Raw genomic sequence first — 26154 nt, 5'->3', positions numbered from 1 at the left:
CCCTGTGTGACTGATGAGTTGCTCGGCTGTGGGGCTAGACTGACCTGGGCTTTGGAGCCCACCGCTTCTACCTCCTCAGCAGCTTCCTGGAAGCCCTCTGTCCTCTTGTCAGGTCAGTCTGCCTCTCACAGTCATCCATCTTATCCCATTGACTTTTAAATATGCCCAAATGTCTCCAATTGAGAAATGCCTCCATTTCCTCCCTTCTGCTCTGCCTCAGTGTCCTTGGGTCTGTGAAGGCTCTCACCAAGGGCCCCGGTGACCTCACATTGCTTTATTTCATGCCCATTTTTCAGAACCCCTTTCTTGCCACTGTTGCCCACTTGCCCCTGGAAATGGCTGGAGCCTTGTTTCCCAGGACGCCATTCTCTCTGGGTTCTCCTCTTGCCTCTGGCTACTCCCTCTGGTTCTATTTGATCATTATCCCATAGTTTTCATTTATTATTCTGCTTTAACTCTATTTGGAGAAAAATTTTAGTCCAACTTTTTTTATTCTAAATATTTTTCTGGAAATGGTAGAATAATACCTTTTGCCTTTAGAATCTTCAACTTTCTTTCAACCAGTACTCTCTTCTTGTTTAGGTCAAAGGATACAAAGATGCAGTTATTTCGGATGAGTAAGTCTCAAGATCTAATGTACACCACAAGGAGTGCAGTATCATATTGTGCACTGGGAGTAGATTTAGGAACTTCTGGAGTAGACTTAGGAACTCTCAGCACACACAGAATAAAGGACAGTAACTGTGTGAGATGCTGGACATGTAATTTACTTGACTGTAGTAATCACTTCACTGTGTGTTTGTAGATCAGAGCATCATGTTGTACACTTTATACAATAAACTTCTGTCCCCAAATCAAAAAATCCTCAAGTAGGCATTTTTTAAACTTCTAACGAGCCATGTTTGCTTATAAGGATAAAAAAGACTTTTAGTTATTTCTGAATCCTTTAGGAGTTTTCTTTTTAAATACACAAATTGTCTTGTGTCAATTTCATTTACATGGACCAGTTTCCTGATCCCCAAAAGCCTCAGACCTTGCGCATTGCACTGCGCTCTGCCCCCAGCTCTCCAGTAGGTGGCGGCGGGTAGGCGCAGAAGGGTCCTGTGTTAGGTTGGTGCTGGTCTGTGCCTGGGGCCTCTCTCTGCCTTTTCTTCTCAATTAGAAGGAGCTTCCTCTTGGAGCAAATAGCTAATTTGCTTGCTTTTGTGTTGATAGGAAGAACATAGCCAAATTCTTTTTACTGATAGATAAACATGTGTTTCTATCAAGCTTTTAATTCTCAGTGTTTTATTTTTCCATTATATTCCAATCAGTAATGAAAACTGCTACAATTACATTACAGAAAAATGGTTCTTTTGGCAAATTTCAACATTATAGAAAAAGTATTCTTTTAGCATGTTCTTTTAAAATATAAATAATGTCTTTAAACTATCTGAACAAATGAACAATGTAGGTGTGTGTGTATGTATATGGATGTATATGTGTGCATATGTATGTGTGTGTATATGTGGATGGGTATGCCCATGTGTATGTGCATGTGGGTGTGTGTGCATGTATTTGTGTGTGTACGTAAGCACCAAGTGTCATTTTGGTATTTGATGGTGTGCTAGGCACTGTGAGGAAGAGAAGGAACTGCTGCCACCCAGCCTGTGCAGCCAGGGATAGATTTTGGGCAACATAAACCTGAAAGGTTAATGCCAGTGAAAGAGGTGGACAGTAAGGCAACTTAGGAAAAGTTACAAGACTGTTCAGTTTGTGCTCGTCCTTAGAACTCTTCAGTGCCTTCCAAGTGCATTTTGCTGAAGCCTTGCATTCCTTGCTGTCATTTCCCAGGGCCTGAGTGACCAGGCGTCCATGGCCCTCTCTTGCCTGCTCTGTGGCCATCTTTCCCTCCATCCCTACACTTCACCTACTGTATCTGCTGTTGCCTCCTCTCCCTTGCTGAAAAGGTCAAGCTCTTTCCTACCTCGGAGCTCTTGTCTGAATTCCAGAGTCTCCTCCTCATTCTCCAAGATTCTCTGACCCCCGCAGTTCCCAGGAGACCCATTCGGCCACTCTGCCCTGTTGCTCTGGTGGTTTATTTCACAGACTTCACACCATCTGCTATCATGATCCATACCACTCATAAAACTCAAGCTCCCTGAGTGTTGTTCACTGCCCTATCCTAGGAGGTGTCTGTGGGCGGGGGGAATGGTGTTTGTTTAGCAGTGATGCTCACAGCTGACGGGCTGTGGTGTCTATGAATGTCCGGGGTTCAGAGAAGGCCATTGTTACTGCTGTTGCTGCCCAGCCAAGCGGGCCTCCTAGGGGACTGGAGGTTTTAGCTGACCTTTAAGGATATGGAAAGTAGAAGGGATTCCCAATTGTTTTCAAATTTCTATTTCAAATAGGGGTAGATTCTTATTTTCAAGAATCTCAGGGCTCTGCTTATGTGATGCAGCTACTGCTGGTGAAGACTGGGCTGGGAAAGGTAACCAGCAGTTTGCCTTTCTAACTGGGCCGCTGCTTGTTTGCAGAACTGGCTACTGCAACACCTGCATGCTTTCCATGTAGCATACCCATCACATTATAGGCTGCTGCATGGGTTTCATGCTATGTTCTGGCAGTGAGAAGTTGGAAGGAGGACATTACATTACATTCTGGCTTCAAAGGACGTATTTCCAAAGGGAACAGGACGTGGAAGCAGTAGCAGAACCAACTGACTGCTGTTTTTCCTGGTACATTTTTTGCAGGAGAACATGATTCTGGTAGGAACATCCTGCTTGTTATTGCCTAGTGCATGATTGCTGGTACATGACCTCTTCCATGGTTGGCTAGATATTGGGAGATTTTAACACTCTAGCCTGCCGTTTCTATGGTAGAAGCTTATTCTTGTCTTGTTTTAATCTTAAGTGCCCTTCCCCTGAGTAGGGCTTGTTTTCCTGAGCCTCACATGGATGGGGGAGCAGATGGAGGTTTTTCCTGGTGAGAAGGGCCATTTGGTAATTGAAGGACTCTTCCCTGGGGCCTAGGGTCCACTTAGTTCATAGTGTTGCCATTAATTATTTACGTTCTCATTTATTTAGTGCCATTAAAGACATCATTAAATTGAAATGCTGGAAGGAGCTAAAAAAAATGAACTTTCAAATATACATGTTTGAGTTAACGGACGTGTTTATTGACAAATCACTGGGATGAGTTGGCTAGCGAAACCTGGTGCCTTTAATTTTACGGAGCTATTAATTTTACGCTCCTCTGAGTATCACTGTTGCTTTGTCCATAATTTTCTCTGTATACTTGTCTTATCAGCAAGCATTCATCCCTGTGCCTGGACCTTGGAATGTCGAGTTGAGACATTCGTGGCTTCTGTAGGACCTGAAAGAAATATGTAGGGTAAGGGGCTGTGGGGGAAAAGAATTCCATTTGGTTTTTATTTATTTATACTTCCAGTGACAGGGGCAGCCTTTTCATTACCTGCTGTGGAATCCAGAGGTGAAGTAAAGGACACATGAGCGCACAGGTGGCTTGCTTCTACCAGGTGGCCCCATCACAGGTGCACAGAGGGCAGCTCGCACTTGCTGCATAGTTCAGTTTGGGGGACAAATCAAATGAGAAGTACTCTGAATGTAAGGAAGAATTATGTTGTTACTAATAACTTTGCATCTATTCATGGAAGAACAGTTATTTAAATGTACTCCTTTTCACTCTGTTTTTAGGCTTGAATTCTAGATTCTAGCTCCCTAATTACGGTTGGTTTCAGCTTCAGTGTTCACATGGCCTGAACCAAGCTTGAGTTGTTGACTTGCTGCAGGAGTATGTTTTAAAGTCTGGTTGCCAAGATGGTAGCCAGATCCTGTCAATTACTCCAGTAATATTAGTTCATTTTGTTATATTAATTTATTGAACAAACGTTGACTGAGAGTCCAGCTTTGTTTATGCTGAAGTATCACCAAAACAGTAGTGGGAACTCAGCAAAGCGTCCTCATTACAGAGTTGTTGCTGTTGTGTCGTCTTTGTCAGTGATGCTGACTTCTGGGACCTAGGCTGCCACATGGAAGGCCTCCTACCACGGCTAGGGCGCCACCTGGCCAGACCTCTCACCACACATGGAACCACACCTGGATTTCTGATCCTTTCTGTCTGAACACCTGCTTTCCATGAATTATGAGATCAGCTCAGCCCTCTGGGGAGTGAGTTGGGTGTAGAGATGGTGGGGTTCCTGACCTCACTCAGCCCAGCCCTCTGCTCTGCGCAGTCAGAATGTATCCTGAGTCCTTGTCAGTGCCTGGGGGAATGCCTGCCTATTGCATGAATATTTGGTATGAAAGGGTGGGAGCTTAGCAGATGTTTTTCTTCCTGGTGGAGAGCTGTAAGGAATCACTTTTATCACTTTAATTTTGTTTCCAAATAGACGGTCATCCTAAGTCAACTCATATTGGGCTAAAAAGAAGCCTTTACAAGGCTGGCATGACTGTCTCTTTGTTGGGGACCCATTGATGAATTGATCAATCAATGGACTTTCACCTTACCGTCTTAAATCCATAGCACAGGTTAAGGAAATTGCAAAAATTGAAAAGAGTTTTTTTCTCTGCTATTGGAATATGTCTGGTAAATTAAAAACTAGGATCTGTTTCTCTTCTACCATTGACACATAAGACATTTCTAATCTCCAACCAGAGCAAAACATCTGTTTTACTTTAAACCAGTCTCTCAGGACACTAATGGGGTAGTGCATTTAAGGTTTAAGGGCTTTGTTTGTTCCTGTATATGTGTTTTGGGCAGATTCCTAGTTATTTTAATCTTATAATCTCATTTGTGTGTGTGTTAAAAAAACAAACTCCTTACCTTACTGACTTGACCTGCCAAAGATTAACATCATCCTTTTTATTCTCAAGGGAGAGAGGTAGAATTTTTCCTTCCATGGATTTGTACGTTGTGCATAGCAATAATTTCGTTAAACAAACTCAATATTTTAATTGGGAATTCTTAGCTTGTTAAGTAATTTACCAGGAGCTTCATAGTCCCGGGTAATTGTAGAAAAATGTTCTGCCAGTCAGTGGTGTTTTGTAGAAAACCTTGCCGAAACATTTACATTAGTAATGGAGAGAGAATGAATGATCTGAAAGTGATAGAAATCTAAAAAATGCAGCTCTTACTATGCTTTTTTTTTAAAGGTGTAGATAAAACACTCATCTACATAGAGGTGTTTGCCAGCTTGCTGCAGTATAGGTGTAGTCTGTAATGACTGATGAGGTAGTTATCTTTTAAATCTTAGTCTCTAAGAGAAGGTTAGGATGGGCCAGTGGGGTGTGAATTGGATCAGGTAGACTCTTAGGGGCTCACAGACTGGTCTGAGCTTATCCCACAAGTTTTGTGTGTGTGGATGTGTGCAAGTGCCTTTTGCTGGGAGAAAGGGGCCCAGGACTTTTGTCAAGAAGTGAAGATGCTGGTGGACTTGGGGGCTGTCATGTGCAGAGCTTACATATTCTTTCTCTACCAAAGTCATCCAGGGGTTGGTGTTAGTGTTCTTCAAACGGCAGACTGAGGACCACTGGCATCAAGCCACCCATGGTGCTTACTAAAATGCAGAGTCCTGGGCCCACCCAGGTTTTCTGAGCCAGAGTTCCTGGAGTGTCTGGACTTGGAAAGCAGGCGAGTAGCCCATTTATGTTTCTAACCAGGTCTTTGTGCGCTCCTAAGCACACTAACATTTGAGAACTACTGGAATAGAGAGAATCAGGCCTTGCAATGATCATCTGCTCCACGCTTTGGTTTCTTCTGGACCACCCTGCCCTCCTTTCCCTACCCCCAAATGTCTAAAAATACTTTACAACCTATGTTACTGCGGCTGCCAGGAAGCAAGATGGCTTTGCTTGATTATTGAGGTCACATGTGAGGCTGTTCTTATTCATCAACGAGCCCTCAGTCTCCCAACACCTCCTCCCCCCACCACACAGGCAGTGATGAAAATGTTTCCAGAACATGGTGCCTTCTCAACACAATTACAGATGTGTCAGGGAAAAGCCGATGCAGCAACAACAGCTCAATATGTTAGTGACTGATGATCGGCCTGTCTACTGGGTGACAGTGAGGCATGTGCTGGGGGAATAACTTTTTTCCTGGGAGAGATGAGCCCAACATGTGGATTGCTCAATGGCTGGGCAAGATTGTAGCGGTGTAGCCTCTTTAAGACTTGTAGTTGAAAGTAATTTATAGTTTTATTGGCTTTCTGAGTACCAGACATGGAATGCCTTACTCATCTGTCCAAGTGTTAATGGAGCTAGAATAAAAACGCAGGATGATCGACATCTTAGCGTCTGCATGGAAATTGTAATTCAATGAAATGCATGAATGTGGAGGCTTCCATGGGCAGTTGGCTGATAATTTACATTTAAACACACATGGGAAATTATTAAGGGCTCATATTTTATGATATATTATTACCTATTCAGTTCATGGTAAAAGCTTTTCACAGTGAATTGTAGACTAGTTTCCTGCAGATTATTTACTGTTTCATGAATAAGCATCATAATTTTTTCTCCTTTGTGTCTCTGCTCATCCACCTGAAATGAACTCCTTCCCTGTCTCTACCTGCTGACATCTTCCACATCTTTTAAGGTTCATTTCAGATAGGTAGCTCTTCACACATGACACTTACCTCAGTACCCATCCAGGCGAGGCCTTTCTTCCTGCCTTTAGCTCCCTATGACATGGTGTGGCAAGGATTTCCTAGTGGTAATGCCCTTGAATAAAAGCTCATGCTCATTTGTTTGTTAGTTTGTTTGCTTGTTCCTTTATCCACTTATCCATCCACCCCTATGTCCATCTATCTGCCTACTCATCCGTCCATCCATCCATCCATCCATCCACTCACCTGCCCACTACCTACTCATCCCATATATTCATCCAGCAGATTGTTATTGGGTGCTTGCTCTGTGCTGGCCCTGCATGCAGGGCCAGCACTGAACCAACATTGTACCCTCATGAAGCTTCCATTCTAGTGGGGAAACAAACAAAAACAAGTATAATTTAAAATTCTGATGATACAAAGAAATCCAACAGGGTTAGGTGTAGAGAATGCTGTTGGGTAGAGGTCCCCTTAGCACTAGGGAAGGATGCTGAGATAAGAGGGAGCCAGTGAAGACTGAAGGAAGAGTGTGCCAGACAGAGAGGTCAGCATATGCAGAGCTCTAGGGTGACTGGTGGAAGAAAGGCCAGTGTGGCTGGAGCTTGGAGGGTGAGAGGGAGAGGGGCAGGACCTGAGGCCAGAGCTGTGACCTGGGCTTGGTGGAACAAGGCCTCATGGGCCAAGGTAAGGAATTTGAGTTTCATTGTTAGTAAGCCAAAGACCTATTAGAATGTTAAGAGCTCTGATGTGTATTTGCAGAGATGGATGAGACTGGGTTTAGTGTAGGCTCAGGATTGGGGGATGTGTGGCTTGTGACAGGGTGGCGGAGAGGACATTTAGGAGCTGTCTGGATACACTTCGGAGGCCCTCAACCACTCTCACGTTCTGCCTTCCACAGTAGAGCTTTTGTGTCAGTGACTCATGTTTGGTTCTTTCATACTGTGGCTTGAGCATTAGAGAGTAATACTGCAAAGTTCAGCCTCCTGCAGTTCACTGCAAGAATGACCCCATTCTTGCCTCCAAGGCCAGCATAGTGGAGGGATTCCATGTCATGAGTTTCTATGATGACATCAGACATTGGACATCAAGGAGTGCGATGTTCACCCCTGGTTTTTAGTGATCCTTGGGCACAGTCTGGACACAAAAACCAGAACTTGTTTGCTGGTTTCTTTTCTTTTCTTTTCTTTTTTTTAAGAAAAAAAAGCAAGTTCAGGGAAGCAGGCTCCTTTTTTCTGGTCAGCATGAAGCCATATGTTTCACTATTGCCCAGTTTTCCCCCAAATACAAAAACATTAATTATAAAAAGATACTGTAAAAAGCCCAAGAAACATGTATATTGAATTTGATTTATGTATACTATTGTAGCTCATATTTTCAGGGAAATTTCTAAATGTCTGTCATAGGAGCTTGTCAGAAAAGAAAGATTTATTTTTGGAAAAGTATGTTTCTTGGTGTTCATTGAGCTTGGAAATTATGGAGAGTCATTGTCAGAGGAAGGCAGCTGCTCCAGAGGTGGAGTGGAAGTCAGGACTGGAGAAGGTTGTCCTGCTGTGGGCTCCAGCGTGCCTCTTGCTGCTGGCTGGTTAAGAGTCTTGCAGCAGCCACTTTATGCCTCACTAGCTCCACCATCGCAATGATTTCTGTCAATAGGAAACACAAAAGAATGGCACGTCTGTGAATATTCTTCACATAAAATATATTCCTTTGACTATTTTCCATAAAATGTGAAGTCAATTTCTTTTTCTATTTTTAATCATGAAAGTGAAGCCCGGAAGCCTCAATTTCTGTGTAATGGAAAGATCTAAGTTTGTGGCCTTGTTTCCATTTTCCACTTCTCCTGCTAAGTCAGGAACATGATACTCACATAATATCCCCCGGGCAGTGGCTCTGTTCAGGAATTGCATCGCTGTTTGACTGCAGAGGGAGGGCAAAGGCTATTATTAACCATTCGTGTCATTGTTGGGTCATGAAACCTTCAGGGGATAAGTACAAGTTCTATAAAATTTCATTTTGAAATCCAGACCAGATCTGGGCTTATGCTCTGAGGATTTTTTTTTTTTTTTTTTAAGTTTCATGTTGTCCCTTTGCCCCCTTCATTTTCTCTTGGGAAGAGTCTCTTATTATCATAATTACTACTTGAAAAAAAAAATTCCAAGCAAGCAAGCAAGCAGTGTATTAACTGGAAAGTAACAATTTAGAAATGTTATTTTTTGATAGTAAGCTTTTATAGTATTCCTGGGTAGAAAGGTGTTTTTGTAGAAACAGTTATTTTCCTATCTTTTCTCTCGTGAGTCCATAAAATGGCATTTTTATATCAATTTTTGTTATACCTAATACATAAAATCAGTATTCTTTTAAGAATTTAGAAGTTTAAGATACACTAAAAATATTTTTGACAATAACTCTCATTCTCAGAGGTAGCACCATTAATAAGTTCTATGTATTTACTTCCAGACTTAACAAAAATATGTTTACCCAGATTTACACATGATATCTCTGGGTGCATGTATGTCAGAAGATTTTTAAAAATTATGTTAAATTATACATAACCTAAACTTTTTAAGTATACAGTTTCGTGGCATTAGTATATTCACATTGTTATGCAACTATTATTATCACCATCTGTCTACAGAATTTTTTTTTTTTTTTGAGACGGAGTCCTGCTCTGTCACCCAGGCTGGAGTACAGTGGAGTGATCTCAGCTCACTGCAGCCTCCACCTCCCGGATTCAAGCAATTCTGCTGCCTCGGCCTCCCGAGTAGCTGGGACTACAGGCGTGCGCCACCATGCCTGGCTAATTTTTGTATTTTTAGTAGAGATGAAGTTTCATCATGTTGCCCATGCTGGTCTCAAACTCCCGACCTCAAGTGATCTACCCGCCTCAGCCTCCCAAAGTGATGGGATTACAGGTGTGAGCCACTGCTCCCAGCCTAGCTACAGAATTCTTTTTATCTTACAAAACTGAAACTTTACCCTTAAATACTAATTCCCGATTCTCTTCTCCCTTCAGCCGCTGGCAATGACCCTTCTATAGTATTTTCTGCCTTTTGAATTTGACCACTCTGAGTATCATATGAATAATCATATGGTATTTGTATCTTTGTGACTGGCTTATATCGCTTAGCGTAATTTCTTCAAGGTTCATCCATGTTGAGCCTTATGTTCATAGCATGTGTCAGAGTTTTCTTTCATGGCCACAGAATATTCTCTTGTATACCACATTTTGTCTATCCATTCATTTATCCATGCACACTTGGGTTATTTCCACTTTTTACTTATTGTGAATAGTGCTGCTGTTAACATTGGTGTACAAATATCTTTTCAAGATCCTGCTTTTAATTCTTTTGGGTAGATACCTAGGTACAGGTTGTGGATCGTATGGTAGTTCTTTGTTTGATTTTTTGAGGAACCACTATACTGTTTTCCACAGTGTCTGTACCATTTTACATTCCTACCAGCAATGCACAAGGGTTCTGATCTCCCCACATCCTCACCAATGCTAGCTGTTTTTGTGTGTGTGTGTGTGTTTTCTGATACTAGTCATCCTAATAAGTGTGAAGTATATCTCGTTGTGGTTTTGATTTACATTTCTCTAATGATTAGTGATGTTGAGCATCTTTTCATGTGCTTATTGGCCATTTGTATATCTTCTTTGGAGATCTATTTCAGTTCTTTGCCCAGTTTTGAATTGGTTTATGTTTTTTTATTGTTGAATTGCAGGAGTTCTTTATGTATTCTGTATATTAATTTCTTTTTTTTTGAGACGGAGTCTCTCTCTGTCACCCAGGCTGGAGTGCAGTGGCCAGATCTCAGCTCACTGCAAGCTCCGCCTCCCGGGTTCACGCCATTCTCCTGCCTCAGCCTCCCGAGTAGCTGGGACTACAGGCGCCGCCACCTCGCCCGGCTAGTTTTTTGTATTTTTAGTAGAGACGGGGTTTCACCATGTTAGCCAGGATGGTCTCGATCTCCTGACCTTGTGATCCACCCGTCTCGGCCTCCCAAAGTGCTGGGATTACAGGCTTGAGCCACCACGCCCGGCCATTAATTTCTTAACAAATAGATGATCTGTAAATATTTTCTCTCATTCTGTGGATTGCCTTTTCACTCTGTTGGTGGTGTTTTTTGATGTACAGAAGTTTTAAATTCTGATGAAATCCAATTTGTCTATTTTTTGCTTTTTTTGCCTGTGCTTTTGATATTATATCCAAGAAATCATTGCCAAATCTAAATCATGAAGCTTTTTCTTTATGTGTTCTGCCAAGAGTTTTTTAGTTTTAGCCTTTACATTTAGATATTTGATCCATTTTGAGTTAGTTTTAGCATATGGTATAAGGTGTATGATGTTTTTACTTGTAGACAGGTTGGGAGAGCAGTATCAGGGACTTTATTTTCTGAAATCACTTGAGAGTAAGTTGTTGGCCTGATGCCGTCTCACCCCTGAACTCATTAGTCTATTTCCTGCAAACAGGGACATTTTCTTATAGAAGCCCCCAAACAGCTGTCAAAATCAGAAAATTAGCATTGACATTTCACTAGCAGCCATCTTCAGACTCCATTCATAATTTACCAGTTATCCCAAGGAGGTCTTTTATTATTATTATTAAGTTTATTTTCATTGTCTCAAGGTCTGCTGCACTCTGGATCCAGGCTGTGTCAATAGGGTAGTGTGGTGCCTCTTGTACCTATCTTGGCCTCCTACAGTTCTTTTTATTTATTTTATTTTATTTTATTTTTTATCATAGGGTCTTGCTATGTTGCTCAGGCTGGTTTCAATCTCCTAGGCTCAAGCAATATTCCTGCCTCAGCCTCCCAAAGTGCTGAGATTAGAAGTGTGTGAGCCACCGCACCTGGCCAAGTTCTTTACCCTCTTCAGAAGTCTTAGCTTGCAGTTTCAGCAGAAGGATAGACTCCCAGGAAGACTGTGAGAGAGATTTGGGACCCAAGTTGATAATAGCAAATGCACTGAACTTATGAGTGTTTTCACCATGTTCTGGCTCTAGAGAAGTGAGAGTTGCTAGTGAGGTTGGTGCTATTTTGTGTATCTTCTGTACCTTGAAGTCCCTCAGAGATCTTGCCCCTGGTCATCTTGTTCTTAGGACACAACAGGTTCCCTTTTTCTCTGAAGATGAAATCTAGATCTTTGATTTTGGAACCAAATTTGTACTCTTGACTTTGGAGCACCAACTTCTCCCTCCCCTCCCCTCCCCTCCCCTTCCCTTCCCTTCCCTTTTTCTTTCCTTTTCTCTCTCTTTCTTTTCTTTTCTCTCTCTTTCTTCCCTTCTTTTCTTTTCTTTCTTTTTTTGTGATGGAGTTTCACTCTTATTGTCCAGACTGGAGTGCAATGGTGTAATCTTGGCTTACCGCAACCTCTGCCTCCCGGGTTCAAGTGATTCTCCCGCTTCAGCCTCCCCAATAGCTAGGATTGCAGGCATGTGCCACCATGCCTGGCTAATTTTGTATTTTTAGTAGAGACAGGGATTCTCCATCTTGGTCAGGTTGGTCTCAAACTCCAGACCTCGGGTGATCCGCCCACCTCAGCCTCCCAAAGTGTTGGGATTACAGGTGTGAGCCACCGTGCCCGGCCTGGAGCACCAATTTCTTTAGCAAGTTGTTCTCTGGAATCAATCCAAGGGTATGGATTTTTCATAAATGCCTTGTTGAGAGTGCATAGTTGAGAGGTGCTGTAGGTGGTATGACACCGTCTGGCTTCTCTACCAGGTTGATCTTGCTTTTGGCTCTGGCTTGACTCTAAAGTCTCAGGTCTGGTCTTTTCTGGAATCTGTGCCTAGCTCTTTGATTCTGAAACCAAATCTGGATTCTGAGCAGATCTTCTGTATTGATTTCTAAAGCAAGTTTTTGTTTGCTAGCATAATCTGAGTAAAGTTTTTGATTGAAGGTATTGATGAGAATTTTCAATTGATCTTCTGTGAATTTGGTGCAACTGCACCTATGATTTGTTGCTACCATCTTATGTGAAGAATTGTCTTCAGCCATGCTGGAAGAGAGTCCCAAGAAGGTCTTCAAAGTGAAAGGATCCAGTTCAGAATCATGCCTTGTATTTGGTTGTCATGTGTCTTTAGCGTCCTTCATTCTAGATCATTTCCTCAGTCTTTCCTTGACTTTCATGACGTTGACTCTTTGGAAAAATACAGGCCCATTGTTTTGAAGCATGTCCCTTAATTTGGGTTTGTCTGATGTTTCCTTAAGGTTAGATTTAGGGTGTGTGTGTGTGTGTGTGTGTGTGTACACGCACTTGTATGTGCACAGGTGCTTGACCTAAATGGTCTTGTACTGCCTATGTTTTTCTGCAACATGCTTTCTTTCCCACCCCACAAGGGCATTTGTGTGATTACATATGCAGCTAGATCGTTCATTTTAACTGCAAGATGGGATTCTGTCCTATGAATATACTGTATTTTGTGTAGCTATTTTCCTTTTGATGGATTTATGGAGTTGGTCGCAATTTTTTGTTATTACTAATGATGATACAAAAATCCTTTTTTTACATCTCCTTTTGTGGATCTAGATTTTCTAGATAATAGAAAATTGCTCCTTTATAATGTTTGCTATTGTTTTTAAAATTTGAAGTATTTCAAGCATACTAGAAGTACAGAGACTAGTATAGCAAAACCTTACTTTAGCACATGTTAATATGGGCTCTAGATTAAGTTGGTAGAATTATCATTTTATTCAATAAATGGCTAAACTGGGAGATTTACAGGGAATTATTTTAAGTTATGTCTCACTGAGTGAGAATTATTGTTAATGATAAAATTGCCTCAAAACTATATAGCTTTTTTCAACAAGGAGATATTTTGGGAAAACTATCAGATTTAAAAAACAGAATATATATACCTCCCAGATGTGACGTGTAAATAAAATACCAGGTAGGCCCAGCCAACTTTTCTTTTATGCTTCTTTCGTGTCTTTCTTAATAGAGTTTAATAAAATGAAACAGGAGGAGGAATCATCAAAGGTTAAGAATAATAGACCTGAAAGAGTTGCTTGGAACGATGTGTAGATTCATTTCTCATCTTGGTTCCTTTACTTGGCGTCAGGTGAGATGAGATGTCCATTCAGGAATTCATTCCAAGTCTATTTCAGTACCCAGGATAGATTTGAGATAAATCAGTTCCATACTGAGGTGTGACATTAGGCAAATCAAGGGAAGGAGAAGGAAAGGAATCAGGTCAGAGCTCAGCTTACTTCACTCAACCGTGGGATATGGGGCCGGGTGCAGTGGCTTACGTCTATAATTCCAACACTTTGGGAGCCCAAGGCAGGAGTATTGCATGAGCCCAGGAGTTTGAGAACTGCCTGTGCAACACAGCAAGACCCCATCTCTACAAATAATAATAATAAAAAATTAGCAGAAGGTGGTGGTGCACGCATGTATTCCCAGCCAGTCAGAAGGCTGAGGCGAAGAATCGCTTGAACCCAGGAGGTTGAGGCCACAGTGAGCCATGAGCGTGCATCTGGACTCCAGCTTGGGCAACATAGTGAGAACTTGTCTCTAAATCAACCAGTCAATCAATCAACTGTGGTGCATGGAATTCTATAAAGACAGATAGATGAGAGATAGAGTGAGAGAGAGAGATAAATTCAGGACTTGGAGAGGAGTGCAGCATCAGGAGTTTTATTGAAGCATCTCATTTTTCACCTGTGGAAATGGAAACAAGGAGGAACTGGTCTCCTAATTTACATACCCGCAGGGAGAAATCTGTGTGTAACTCTAGATTGCAGTGCCCGGACCAGAAGCAGAGGCATGTGGCCAGTTGTGTCTTCCTACCAATTCTGGAAAAATGAGATACACTTAGATAGCAGCTCCTGCAGGCTTTGGAGATGTGGCCTCAATATCTAAAATGAAGTCCCTGTGTGCCTCTTGTTGGGTGTTTTTGTTTTTAATGCTTAATCACATCCCTAGGAGAATTCCCAGGTTTGCCTATTAATAGTGGAATACTATACAAAGGAACCACAGAGGTTTCTTAACATTTACACTACAGTGGAATCCTATTCCTGGCTGAAATAGTGTTTTGCAGAAATGTGGCATTCGTTTTTATGTTTTGGTACCTGGGTTATGGGTAAGGATAAAAGGTCTTTGGCCTCCAGCCTGAAAAATAACAGCAACAACAGGAATCACAACCGGGAGTCAGTTTGGGGCTTTGATAGGTTCATTTTTCATTGTGTTTGAAGGACTATATATTTAAAGGCAGTAAGAATGAAATGTCAGTATTTTAGCTTATGACAGAATGGACATGTTTCAGTCATCAGTTTAAGATTCTGAGCATAGTGTATAAATAGTAATTCCTAGGGTATTTTTTCCTTCATCCTTCATGGAGATGTAGAACGCTTGGCATTTGAAATGAGGCCATCCAAGGCCTTGGATTGCTGCTGCAGATAGTGGAGGCCTATTGGTAGGCATCTACCTCACATTTGTGTCCAAGGCCCTGGGAGAGACCAAAGCAGAAGCGAGGCCTTACTGGACAGGTACAAGGCATTGGCAGGCATGGCACACCTTCACTATGTACCCCGTCTTCGTGGCTGTCAACGCCTGTGACGACTTGGTAGCTGGCTTTGGTCTGGCATTTGTTCTGTAGATGGCTGAAATGCCCATCATGGAAGAAGAATGTCATCATGGGTTTGTAAGGAAAGGGGCTCTCCTTGTGCAGATGCCTGCTGCTGTGCACACACCTTCCCATGGAGCTTGTGGGCCGCATCTCAGTGTGGAGGACAAGGGGGTTCCCTGGGCTTCCTGTAGTCCTAAATCTACCATTCACCCTGTCTGTCTCTCTGTTAAAGGCTGGGGCAATACAAATGATGCTGAATGTAGTTTTGTCCTTTCTTTATTTTTCCTCATGAAAACCCTTGAGGAATTAAAGGAAGGAAAAGAGGAGTAGCCTAAAGCAGGTCTGGGAGTTGGGTGCCTGGGAATTCTGTCAGGACTCCTACTAAGTGACCTTGGTCACATCACAGAGCCTCTTGGATTTGGTGTCTTCATGTGTCAGGTTAGAGGGTTGGGCCAGGTGATCCTATGAGACCTTTCTGGTGCTGGAAACCTGTGACTCTGTGGTGTTGACAGTTGACCATTTGTAGGTCTACCTTCCTCATGTGCCTTTATTGACTGTCTCTGTTGACAGTGTTTTTCCTTAGTCCTTATTCTCCAGAAAAAACCCACAACCTAACGTGGTTTTGAAATCTCCACTGGGGACCCTTAGGAACTGTGCAGGCATCAGTCTCTGTATGCTGATGGAAATCAGATGTCGAGAGAGGAGGGCATGCATGTTAATGAGCCATATGGACCCCATTGCATTTCAGGCTCATCAGCCCTGACCTTCTGAGACGAACCACTTACATTTGGCTTTAACTTGAGCTCAGCAGAACAAAGTAAAGCTCTGACAATGGGGGAATGGAATTCCAACTTTCTCTGCTCTTCTAATCAATCAAACGGAAAGTCTCAAAGGCCAAGTATTTCAGAAATAACAAATGCAAATAACTTAATTTACATCGTGAATATATATTTTCCAAAATGTATTGGTGTTTTCATTGGCTTTGAGTGAGAGGCTCATTTCTGTACTTGACCCTTAACTTTACATGTAGAAATGGGGGTGGTTGCCTCCATTTGGTTCCTTTTTATAAATATTTATTAACTACCTTTCATGTGCCAGATTTCTGTGTGGTGGGTGCTAGAAAGAGCAATAAGCCATGGTTTTTTCTTCAAGAGCTTGTCCTTTAGTGAGACAGAAGTAACGCTGGGGCAGTTCCGAGAGGATGTTATTTGCCTGGTGCTGAGGGAGTGAGTGGAATACAGGGAGGCTTTGTGGGGGCTTGGTGGGGGCTTGGTCATCAGAATAGGTGTCCCTGAGCACAGAACAGATGTCTTAGTTGCATCTCGAAGGGCAAGGAAGAGGCAGCTGGGTCTGAAAGCTTGGAGCAAGGGTGGTGCATGCCCAGAAGATCAGGACACGAGCATGGAGGCTTGAACCTCCTGGGGAATGAAAGCAGGTGAGTTTGATGGGGCAAGAAGGCAGGAGGTGGGGAGAATGATGAGGATGGAGAGGCAGCCAGATGGTGGCAGTGCTGTGTCCTGGTAAGGAGCTTGTACCTTCGTCCTTTGGCGGTGGGCAGTGGACAGCCACTGAGGAGGGTTTGGCAGTGAGGGGAAGGTAAGAAGTACTCCTCAGCTGTGACTTTCTGGTAGCAGAATGGCAGATAGACTGGACTGGGTGAGGTAAAGGAGGCAGAAGGACCTGAAAGGTGAGAACTGCTGCACTGGGCCAGGGTAGAGAGGAGCAGAGCAGGAACAGATGGGCAGGGGCCAGGGGAGAGTGGTGTCATCAATCTAGATGGGGCCCACATCAGGAGCAGGGCTTTGAAAATATCTCTTCTGTTCCCTGAATCACTGTTGGCCCTGCAGGACCAGTGTTCTCTTTGTTCACCTGATCCCTTCTCTTTGGTGCTGATAATCTCCCTCAAATAGCCAGTGGCTCTTGGATTTTGGCTCATATTTATAAAGGACCAGGTCACTGGTGTAGGAAGCTGGTGCAGTGTTCTCTGATATCATGGCAGGCATTGCTGGGAGGCCAACTGCAGGATCTGTGGCTGTTGGTGGCAGGTGTGCTTAGTACTTGGTAGCTTTGACCTAAGCCACTGGTTTTCAACCTTGAATGTGCATTAGAGTCACCTGAGTTGCTGTGAAAATTCCCAGTGCATAGACTGTACCCCAAGCCAATGACACGAGATTCTCTGGGGGTGGGACCAGAGATGGTTGCATCTGCAGCTGAGTTTGGGAGCAATGATCTGGGATGTACAGCGAGGGAACAGGAGGACAAGAGAGTGCCCAGTGCCTTGCTTGGTGACCTTTTTCCTAGGCCAACCACAGGCTGAATTAGAGCATTTGCAGGGCTCAGTGTAAAATGAAAAATGCCAGACTCCTTGTTCAAAAAGCAGTAGAAAAGTACTTTTAAAGGCACTGAAAGGCAAAGCATTTTCCTTTCTTTTATCTCTCTCTCTTCCTCCTCCACTTGTCATGGTGCTTTTTATTTTCTATTATAAGTCATTATAACCAAGGACAAATAAAAAATTTAAATTATTAGTGTGAATTTTACCATTTATATTGTGCAGTGCCAGTTTTAAATGCAAATTTAAGGCCGAGGCGGGCGGATCACGAGGTTGGGAGATCGAGACCATCCTGGCTAACACGGTGAAACCTCGTCTCTACTAAAAATACAAAAAAGTAGCTGGGTGTGGTGGCGGACGCCTGTAGTCCCTGCTACTTGGGAGGCTGAGGCAGGAGAATGATGTGAACCCGGGAGGCAGAGCTTGCAGTGAGCTGAGATTGCACCACTGAACTCCAGCCTGGGCAAGATAGCAAGACTCCGTCTCAAAAAAAAAAAATGCAAATTTAACTTGTATGTGGAATGACTAGAATTACACAATTTGTATTTTATAGCTCCTACATCATATGAATTTGATTCTTGCCAGAACAGTGGGAACTAACATATTCCTTCTTTTTGTCTCACACATGTCCTGCCACCACTGTCTTGTTCAGTTCACTGATGAGTCAGAAGGGACTGTCAGGTCGGGGAGCCGTGGGTCACCTTGTTTGCTTTCTGAGTCAGCATGTCCAGGGTAAGTGGTGGCTAACACAGGACAAGACTTGAGCGAGAAAGACTCTGATGGGCTTTCTCAGCCATTCACTTTCTTAGAACACCGTTGCTCTTTCTGTGTTCAAGGCAAGTTCTGGTTCAGATGGAAAGTGTGAGTTCTTGGGCCTGTCAGCCCCCTCTTACTCAGTTGTAGAAGTAACACACTTACTGTACATGTGAGTTGAGTGTCCCTGAAATCCCATGCATTATGGGCCCAGCCAGTGCTGTGCTCAGGGAATCCCAAGTGCTGTGCTCAGTGGGCAGCAGGGAAAGGCATCAGACCCGCATGCTGTGTGTATCACCTCCGCCTATGCTCATGCGCCGCAGTCCTGTTGGACTTCACCTGCAAAACACACATTTGAAGGTAAAATTGGGCTGGGTGCAGTGGCTCACGCCTTTTATTCCAGCACTTTGGGAGGCGGAGGCAGGTGGATTGCTTGAGCCCAGGAGTTTGAAACTAGGCTGGGCAACATAGGGAGACATTATCTTTACAAAATTTAAACAAAACAACACACACAAAAAACCTAGCCCACTGTGGTGGTGCACACCTGTTAGTCCCTGCTACTCAGGAGGCTGAGTAGGGAGGATTGCTTGGGCCCAGGAGGTCAAGGCTGCAGTGAGCTAAGATTGCACCACTGAACTCCAGCCTGGGTGACAGCAAGACCCTGTCTCAAAACAAAAACAAAAACAAAACAGATAAAATTGTTAACAGTTTCCACATGGCTATAGCAGAGCATTAAACTAAGTGCAGAACCAGTTGAGTACGGGGCCCTGTGTGCGTGCTCAGGTCACACGCCTGTGAAATCAGCCTTGTCACCCTGTCATGTTGCAGCCTATCACGGCCCCATCCTCCCTGCCCCCATCCTGGCCATCCTTCTCCTTGACGAAGTCTGCCCTCCTGCTCTGTACTCTTGGCCTGCACGCTGGTCACCCTACTTCATGCTGCAGCTGCCGTGCATTGAACCCCCAGTGCCCCGTGCTGTTCCACTTCTGACTTCCTTTGTCAGACTTATCTTTTAAAATAGTGTCACTGTATCTATTGGTTATTTACTTTTTGCATTTATTGTCTCTTTCCCCTGACAAAATATAAGTTCCCTAAGGGCAGGGATCTTAGGCCAAATATGGGAAAGCAAGAGGCAGCTCAGAATTGACTATGTGCTATTTGCTGTGTATGGTTGTAACATGTGATAAAGCAGGCATTACAAACTAAAGGCAGATGGAGGATTTCTCAGTAGGTAGTAATTGGGCAACTGGTTGCAATTATGGAAAATTAATCATTTTAGATCCTTTATACCATACTTTAGAATAAATTCCAGTGGAATTAAAAAGATAAATGTAATTTAAAAAAATCTCACAGAGGGTACTGGCCTTCCTAAATATAAAAATGTGTTACGACACTCTAGTAATGCAACAGATGGTGCTGACAGAGCAGGAGAGAAACCTATTAGCAGACTAGATGGGAGACCTGAAAAAGAACCTGATTATTTATGGGAAGTTGAGAATATAATAAAGGATACCATTTCAGAGCAGTGGCAAGAGGTGGATTTTCAAAAAAGCTGTTACAACAGCTGGTTAGTTTTTGTTTGTTTGTTTTTTTAGATGGAGTCTCACTCTGTTATGCCAGTTGGAGTACAGTGGTGTGATCTGGGCTCACTGCAATCTCCACCTCCCGGGTTCAAGTGATTCTCCTGCCTCAGCCTCCAGAGTAGCTGGGATTATAGGCGTGTGCCACCACACCGAGCTAATTTTTGTATTTTTAGTAGAGAGAGGGTTTCACTGTGTTGGCCAGGCTGGTCTCGAACTCCTGACCTTAGGCAATCTGCCTGCCTCTGCCTCCCAAAGTGCTGGGATTATAGGCCTGAGCCACCGCTCCCAGCGAACAGCTGGTAGTTTTTTTTTTTTTTTTTTTTTTTTGAGACGGAGTCTCATTCTGTCGCCCAGGCTGGAGTGCAGTGGCCGGATCTCAGCTCACTGCAAGCTCCGCCTCCCGGGTTTACACCATTCTCCTGCCTCAGCCTCCCGAGTAGCTGGGACTACAGGCACCCGCCACCTCGCCCGGCTAGTTTTTTGTATTTTTTTTTAGTAGAGACGGGGTTTCACCGTGTTAGCCAGGATGGTCTCGATCTCCTGACCTCGTGATCCGCCCGTCTCGGCCTCCCAAAGTGCTGGGATTACAGGCTTGAGCCACTGCGCCCGGCCTTAGCTGGTAGTTTTAAAAATTGTTGGTACATAATCTGCCTAGCTATCTTTCTGTGGCTCCTTTGCCTCCAGTATATTCAGATAAAGAGAGGGTTTGTCTTAACCCTCTCATGACTGCCCCCTGTGAGAGTTGTCTCACTGCATCTTGCTCCTGGCCGCGTTAGACCTTTCAGGTCCCAGCATAGGCTAAGCCCTGTGCAGCTTGGGGCCCTCCCCAAAACAGCTCAGTGAAATTTTTCTGGAGAGCGGTCTAGAGCATCAAGACTTTTCAAAGCTCCCCAGGTGATTCTAAACTGTAGCTAAGGTTGAGAACCATGGTTTTAGTAGGTTCTGGCATCCTTTTGGGGCATAGTCCAAGATCTAGGCTAAGAACACTGCCCCAAAGGATAAGGGCATAGGGCTTGCCAGATTCTGGTACTTGGGCAAGGATGGAGGTGGATCTGGGGTCTTTCAAACCAGCCCACTTATTTAAAGTGGACAGAATGCTTTCCAGGGTGTGTGTCCAGAGGATGAGAGGTAGGGCCTTTAGCCGCTGGTTCCTGTTCCCATTGGCATTTCAAGCAGGCCGGCAGGCTTGCATGGCTTCTGAGAAGGCCTTATGGCAAAAAGACCTGCAGAGCATGGTGAGGAGTGCTGACTGTCAGCTGAGCTGACGCTGACGTGGAACTGTCTGCAGTGGCTGGGGCTGGCATCAAGGGTGGGCCCAGGGGGCAGCATGCAGGCACTGAGAAGTGTCTGCATTTAAGTCTTTGCATAAACTTATATACCCCGTCCTTGAAATTAAGTGCACTTCTAGGCATTTGGGGGGTTCCCAATAAATATTAGCTGGAAAGTAATAGCTATAAAATATTTTCTAAAGCAATAAAAGGAAAATGCCACTTTGGTTTTATTCAGTTTACCATCTATAGTCAGGTAGAGTAGCTCCTAGGATTAAAAGTCAGTCACAATATTGGACAACATTTTTACTTTCTGGTACCTACTTGGCTCCTATTCAGGAGCTGGTAGGCTGAGTCTGGAGGGGCCCATCCAGTTTTTGGACCAAGCCAGGTGCAGCCTGGAGGGCCTCAGGGGACCAAAGGACCCTTCCAGGGATACACGAGTAACACTCCTAGCTCCACTTTTGAGCAGTGTGTCTCTACCTGGGCTACCTCATCCTGTGTAGTCTTAGGGGGCTGGCACACATAAACGGACTCCACTAGCTTTGACATTTCCATCCCACTGGAGCACTTTGGTCTCATTTTTGATGAAGCACTCTCAACTCCAGCTTGTAGACCTGCTTTGGATATCAGGAGTAGTAGTAGCCAAATTTCCATCAGTAAGAAGCAGTAGAAAGGGAGACACCATAGGAAAAATGCTTCGTAGACTGCAAAACTCTATGCAGATATGGGGTGGGACTAAAAATAGTATGATAAATTGTGGATTTTTGCTGAATTTAGAACAGAATGATGGATGCTGTCATGTCTGTTTAGGGACTAAATGGCACTGGGGAATAGAGGAGAGTGGTGTTCAGGAGCAATTGTTGGCTGGCTTGCTTAAGAAACAGAATTTTTGCCAGTGTGTCTGAGACTTCCTGAAGCAAAAAGGGATCACTCAGCTGCGGCTTGGGGCTTTTAGCAAGTGGGTTGTGGCCACATGGCATTGACTTAATTAATTAATTAATTAAAGAACAGACCAGGCACAGTGACTCACACCTGTAATTCCAGCACTTTGGGAAGCTGAGGTGGGTATATTGCTTGAGCCCAGGAGTTTGAGACCAGCCTGGGCAACATGGTGAAACCCTGTCTCTACAAAAGATTAGCTGGGTATTATGGTGTATGCCTGTAATGTCAGCTGCTTGGGAGGCTGCAGTGGGAGGATCATCTGAGCCTGGGAAGTCGAGGCTGCAGTGAGCCAAGATCGTACCATAAACTCCAGCCTGGGTGATAGAGTGAGACTCTGTCTCAAAGGAAAAACAAACAAACAAACAGATTCATAAATTAGCTGTCTTTGAACTTAAGTATTGGTCTGAAGTATGCTAATATATGAAAGTAACATGTTTGATTTTTGAGTATGAAATAAGAATACTCTAAAAATTAGCTTATGAAATTCAAATAATTTTTACTTATTAGTGGCTTGTAATTACTGTGAAAGGTATGTGAGCTAAACAGACAAATAACATACTTGTTTAACAATTAGACAGTTGTTAATTCATAAACTTCTAATCGGACATCTCTCTTTGGTTAGTAGCTCTGGCATTCTTTCCAAAAGTTTGTTTACTTTTTAAAAATGAAATGTTAGAAAGCTGTTGTTTTGGAAATGTATAATTCCAAAAGTAAACCTTGCTTTTGAAAAATGAAATTGTTATATGTGAAGGAGGATTATAATAACAGAGCATCATTGTTAATAAAAACACATTTGAGAACAAACAGTTTTGAAATTTCAGATCCATGTACATGACCCTCACAGCCATCATGAGAGGGGAGAGGCATGGGGATGGCCTCAAATGACTTGTTCAAGGTCATGTGACGTGGCTAAGTGAGAGAGCTGGGCCCCAACAGAAAACAGTCTTTTAGGCTGCACTGCTTTAGATTTTTTCTGACTGAACTTCCTTAAATATTTCTTTCCAATTTATAATATGGTCTGTTTAAACAAATAAAGTTCCAGAATTTCTCAGACCAGTGGGTGGCTGATATGGTTTGTCTGTGTCCCCATCCAAATTTCATCTTGAATTTTATAATAGCTCCCATAGTCTCCCCATATTGTGGGAGAGACCCAGTGGGAAGGTTTTCCTGTGCTGCTCTCATGATAGTGAGTAAGTCTCAGGAGATCTGATGGTTTTATAAAGGGCAGTTCCCTTGCACATGTTGTCTTGTCTGCCACCATGTAAGATGTACTTTTGCTCCTCCTTCAACTTCTGCCATGATTGTGAGGCCTCCCCAGCTATGTGGAACTGTGAGTCCATTAAACCTCTTTTTTAAAAATAAATTACCTGTTCTTGAGTATTTCTTCATAGCAGTATGAAAATGGACTAATGCAATGGCACTGGGTCCTCCAAGAGTGAGCTGCTCTGGAAAGTATTCAAGTCCTCGCCATTTGTTCTTCGAAGGCCAGCTCAGTTCAATGTAGTTGCAGGGGTTTACAGGTCTATCTGTGGACTCTCTCCCCAAAGATTGGCTGGTGTTAAGGAGAGTCTGTCAGTACCTGTGTGCAAAGCCATTGTTCAGTGCTTACCCATTCTGTTGTGTTTCTCCAGGCCAGAGCTCTGGGAGTCACACTGGCTCATCTCCAGAACCTGTATTTTTCACTGTCAGAAATATTTTCTGTATCTGATGGGCTGGGAAAAAATAATCTATTCAACCTGAGAAAGCTCATTAAAAAAAAAAATCTGTTGAGTAAAAGTTTCAGTTGGTAAGGGAGGCTTTGGTTTTATACATATGCAAATAAAAGTCTCTCACATTGCTAAAAAAAAAACCTTTTTCTTTAAAAGCATTAATCAATATTAACAGTGCTTTTAAAGTGAGATTATATTATTTTAGAAAGTCATCATGATTCAGAAAATTAATAAATGCTTATGGATCATGCTTATGCATTTCATTTTAATCTGTAGTTGGGAATAAAGTTATTTCAAATTTTTTTTGTTATTAGAATGTTTAGCTGTGTTATAACACTTAAATTTAATTTCAGTAACAACAAAAGAAGAACCCATAATTTTAGGATCTGTAATATAGCCTAGGAAATGAGGTCTGGTGGAAATGCTTCCAATTTAGTATCTTTGTTTTTCAGAGGAGGTTATGAACTCTCTTCAATTAATCTAGATACAGATAGCTTCGATTACCACTGAATTTATATGAATGATATAGTAGACTAATTTAGAGTTAATCTGTTAGCAACCCATTCTGACCAGTGATGTACTAGGTCAGTTGCTGTATCTGTATGAGTTAGTTTTCTTGCTTCTTTTAGTGAGAGTGATAATTTCTGTTTATTGCAAGGGTAAGTCTGTTTTAATTATGGCAATTTTTTCCTGAAACACTTATTTTTAAAACTTTGTATTATAGAAAACTCCAAACTCACATAAGTAGAGGGGATAGTATAATGGACCACCATGTACCTATTATCCTGTATCAGCAATTATCAGCCATCACAGAAAGTGCATGGGCGTCCCTGTGGCATGGCAGGGCTGTAAGTATGGACAATTGAGAGCCCTGCTGGAGGGGAGCATTGTGGGTGCAGCACACATCACATCAGGGCAATACCTGGGGGTCCCCAGAGGGTATTTCATTGAAGGCCATATTATTTTCCTAATTGATGGGCATTTTGTTTGTTTTCTTTTCTTTTTTCTTTTTTTTTTGAGAGGGAGTTTCACTCTTGTTGCCTAGGCTGGAGTATGACGGTCTGATCTCGGCTCACTGCAATCTCTGTCTCCTAGGTTCCAGTGATTCTGCCTCAGCCTCCTGAGTAGCTGGGATTACAGGCATGCGCCACCATGCCCAGCTAATTTTTTATATTTTTAGTAGAGACGGGGTTTCACCATGTTGGCCAGACTGGTCTTGAACTCCCGACCTCAGATGATGCACCTGTCTCCGCCTTCTAAAATGCTGGGATTACAGGCGTGAACCACTGCACCCGGCCTCGTTTGTTCTCTCTTTTTTTTTTTTTTGAGACGGAGTCTCGCTCTATCGCCCGGGCTGGAGTGCAGTGGCCAGATCTCAGCTCACTGCAAGCTCCGCCTCCCGGGTTTACGCCATTCTCCTGCCTCAGCCTCCGGAGTAGCTGGGACTACAGGCGCCGGCCACCTCGCCCGGCTAGTTTTTTGTATTTTTTAGTAGAGACGGGGTTTCACAGTGTTAGCCAGGATGGTCTCGATCTCCTGACCTCGTGATCCGCCCGCCTCAGCCTCCCAAAGTGCTGGGATTACAGGCGTGAGCCACCGCGCCCGGCCTTGTTCTCTTTTTTTTTCTAACACAGGCAGTGTGGCAATATTTTTCTATGTAAGTACTTGCTTACTTCTGTTTTCTTTGTAGGAAAATGGAGGAAACATCTAGAAATAAAGGAGGCTTGAATATTTTCTTTCTTCTCTACAAATATTTTATTGTGACTTGACAATTTTTAGCACTTTGGCTTTTTTCTTAGAAGTTCTAGGTTAATTATTCTCTACATGGAACTATCTTTATAGGGATTATCTTAAGAAATGCTAGTTGTCACAGCAGACAGACTCAGAAATCTCTGTGGCTTAACACAATAAAAGTTAATCTCGCTAAAGTACTACACGGTTTGGCAGGAGTCTACTCCATCTGTTGACTCAGGAATCTAGTCTCCGTCCAGCTTGTGTCACCAGACCCCTGATGATAGGGGAACAGGGGTCTGGAGGCACCTCACTGACTCTTACACATCACCTCTGTTCATGTTCCCATTCAGTTCCTGGGAGGCTGGCTGGTAACACGAAGGAGCACATGGATGCTGGGGCAACACTATGTCTGCCTCGCTCCTCTGGTCATCAGAGAAGGTGCCGTTGTAGATTTGACAGCTCTTGTCCCTGCAGCCCCCACATAGCTAATACCACACCCCCATATACTTGAAGTCTTTTGTTTACCAGGGAATAGGAGGTTTGAAATCAAGCTTAGACTCCACACGTATCTCAGTACCTTCCTTAGTCGTGGCCGTGGCAGAACAGCCTCTCCAAGTGCATGCTGGCAAACTGTCATCAGAGCCTTTCAGTAAATGGGC

General features: G+C 43.3%; 1 protein-coding gene and 1 pseudogene across 4 annotated transcripts in view; one reads left to right on the top strand and one right to left on the bottom strand.

The window, feature by feature from the left end:
• The window catches only part of DTD1 (D-aminoacyl-tRNA deacylase 1), a 188825-nt gene that overhangs the window by 39959 nt on the left and 122712 nt on the right, over window positions 1-26154 (top strand). Inside the window, exon 5 of one of the 4 annotated variants that reach the window (XM_033185496.1) lies at window positions 18156-18254. The exons of the other annotated variants lie outside the window; for them this stretch is intronic. Coding sequence (XP_033041387.1) covers window positions 18156-18239 — 84 coding nt within the window. The 3' untranslated portion in view covers window positions 18240-18254. Of the gene's footprint in view, window positions 1-18155; window positions 18255-26154 lie in introns of those variants that run through there. 4 annotated transcript variants of the gene reach the window in all.
• LOC117068403 lies at window positions 11588-12601 on the bottom strand (annotated as a pseudogene).

This window comes from Trachypithecus francoisi, unplaced genomic scaffold (genome assembly GCF_009764315.1).
Source record: "Trachypithecus francoisi isolate TF-2019V2 unplaced genomic scaffold, Tfra_2.0 Lachesis_group21, whole genome shotgun sequence".
Lineage (NCBI taxonomy): Eukaryota > Metazoa > Chordata > Mammalia > Primates > Cercopithecidae > Trachypithecus > Trachypithecus francoisi.
The sequence above is the reverse complement of the archived record's forward strand: the minus strand, read 5'-3'. Positions and strand labels throughout refer to the sequence as shown.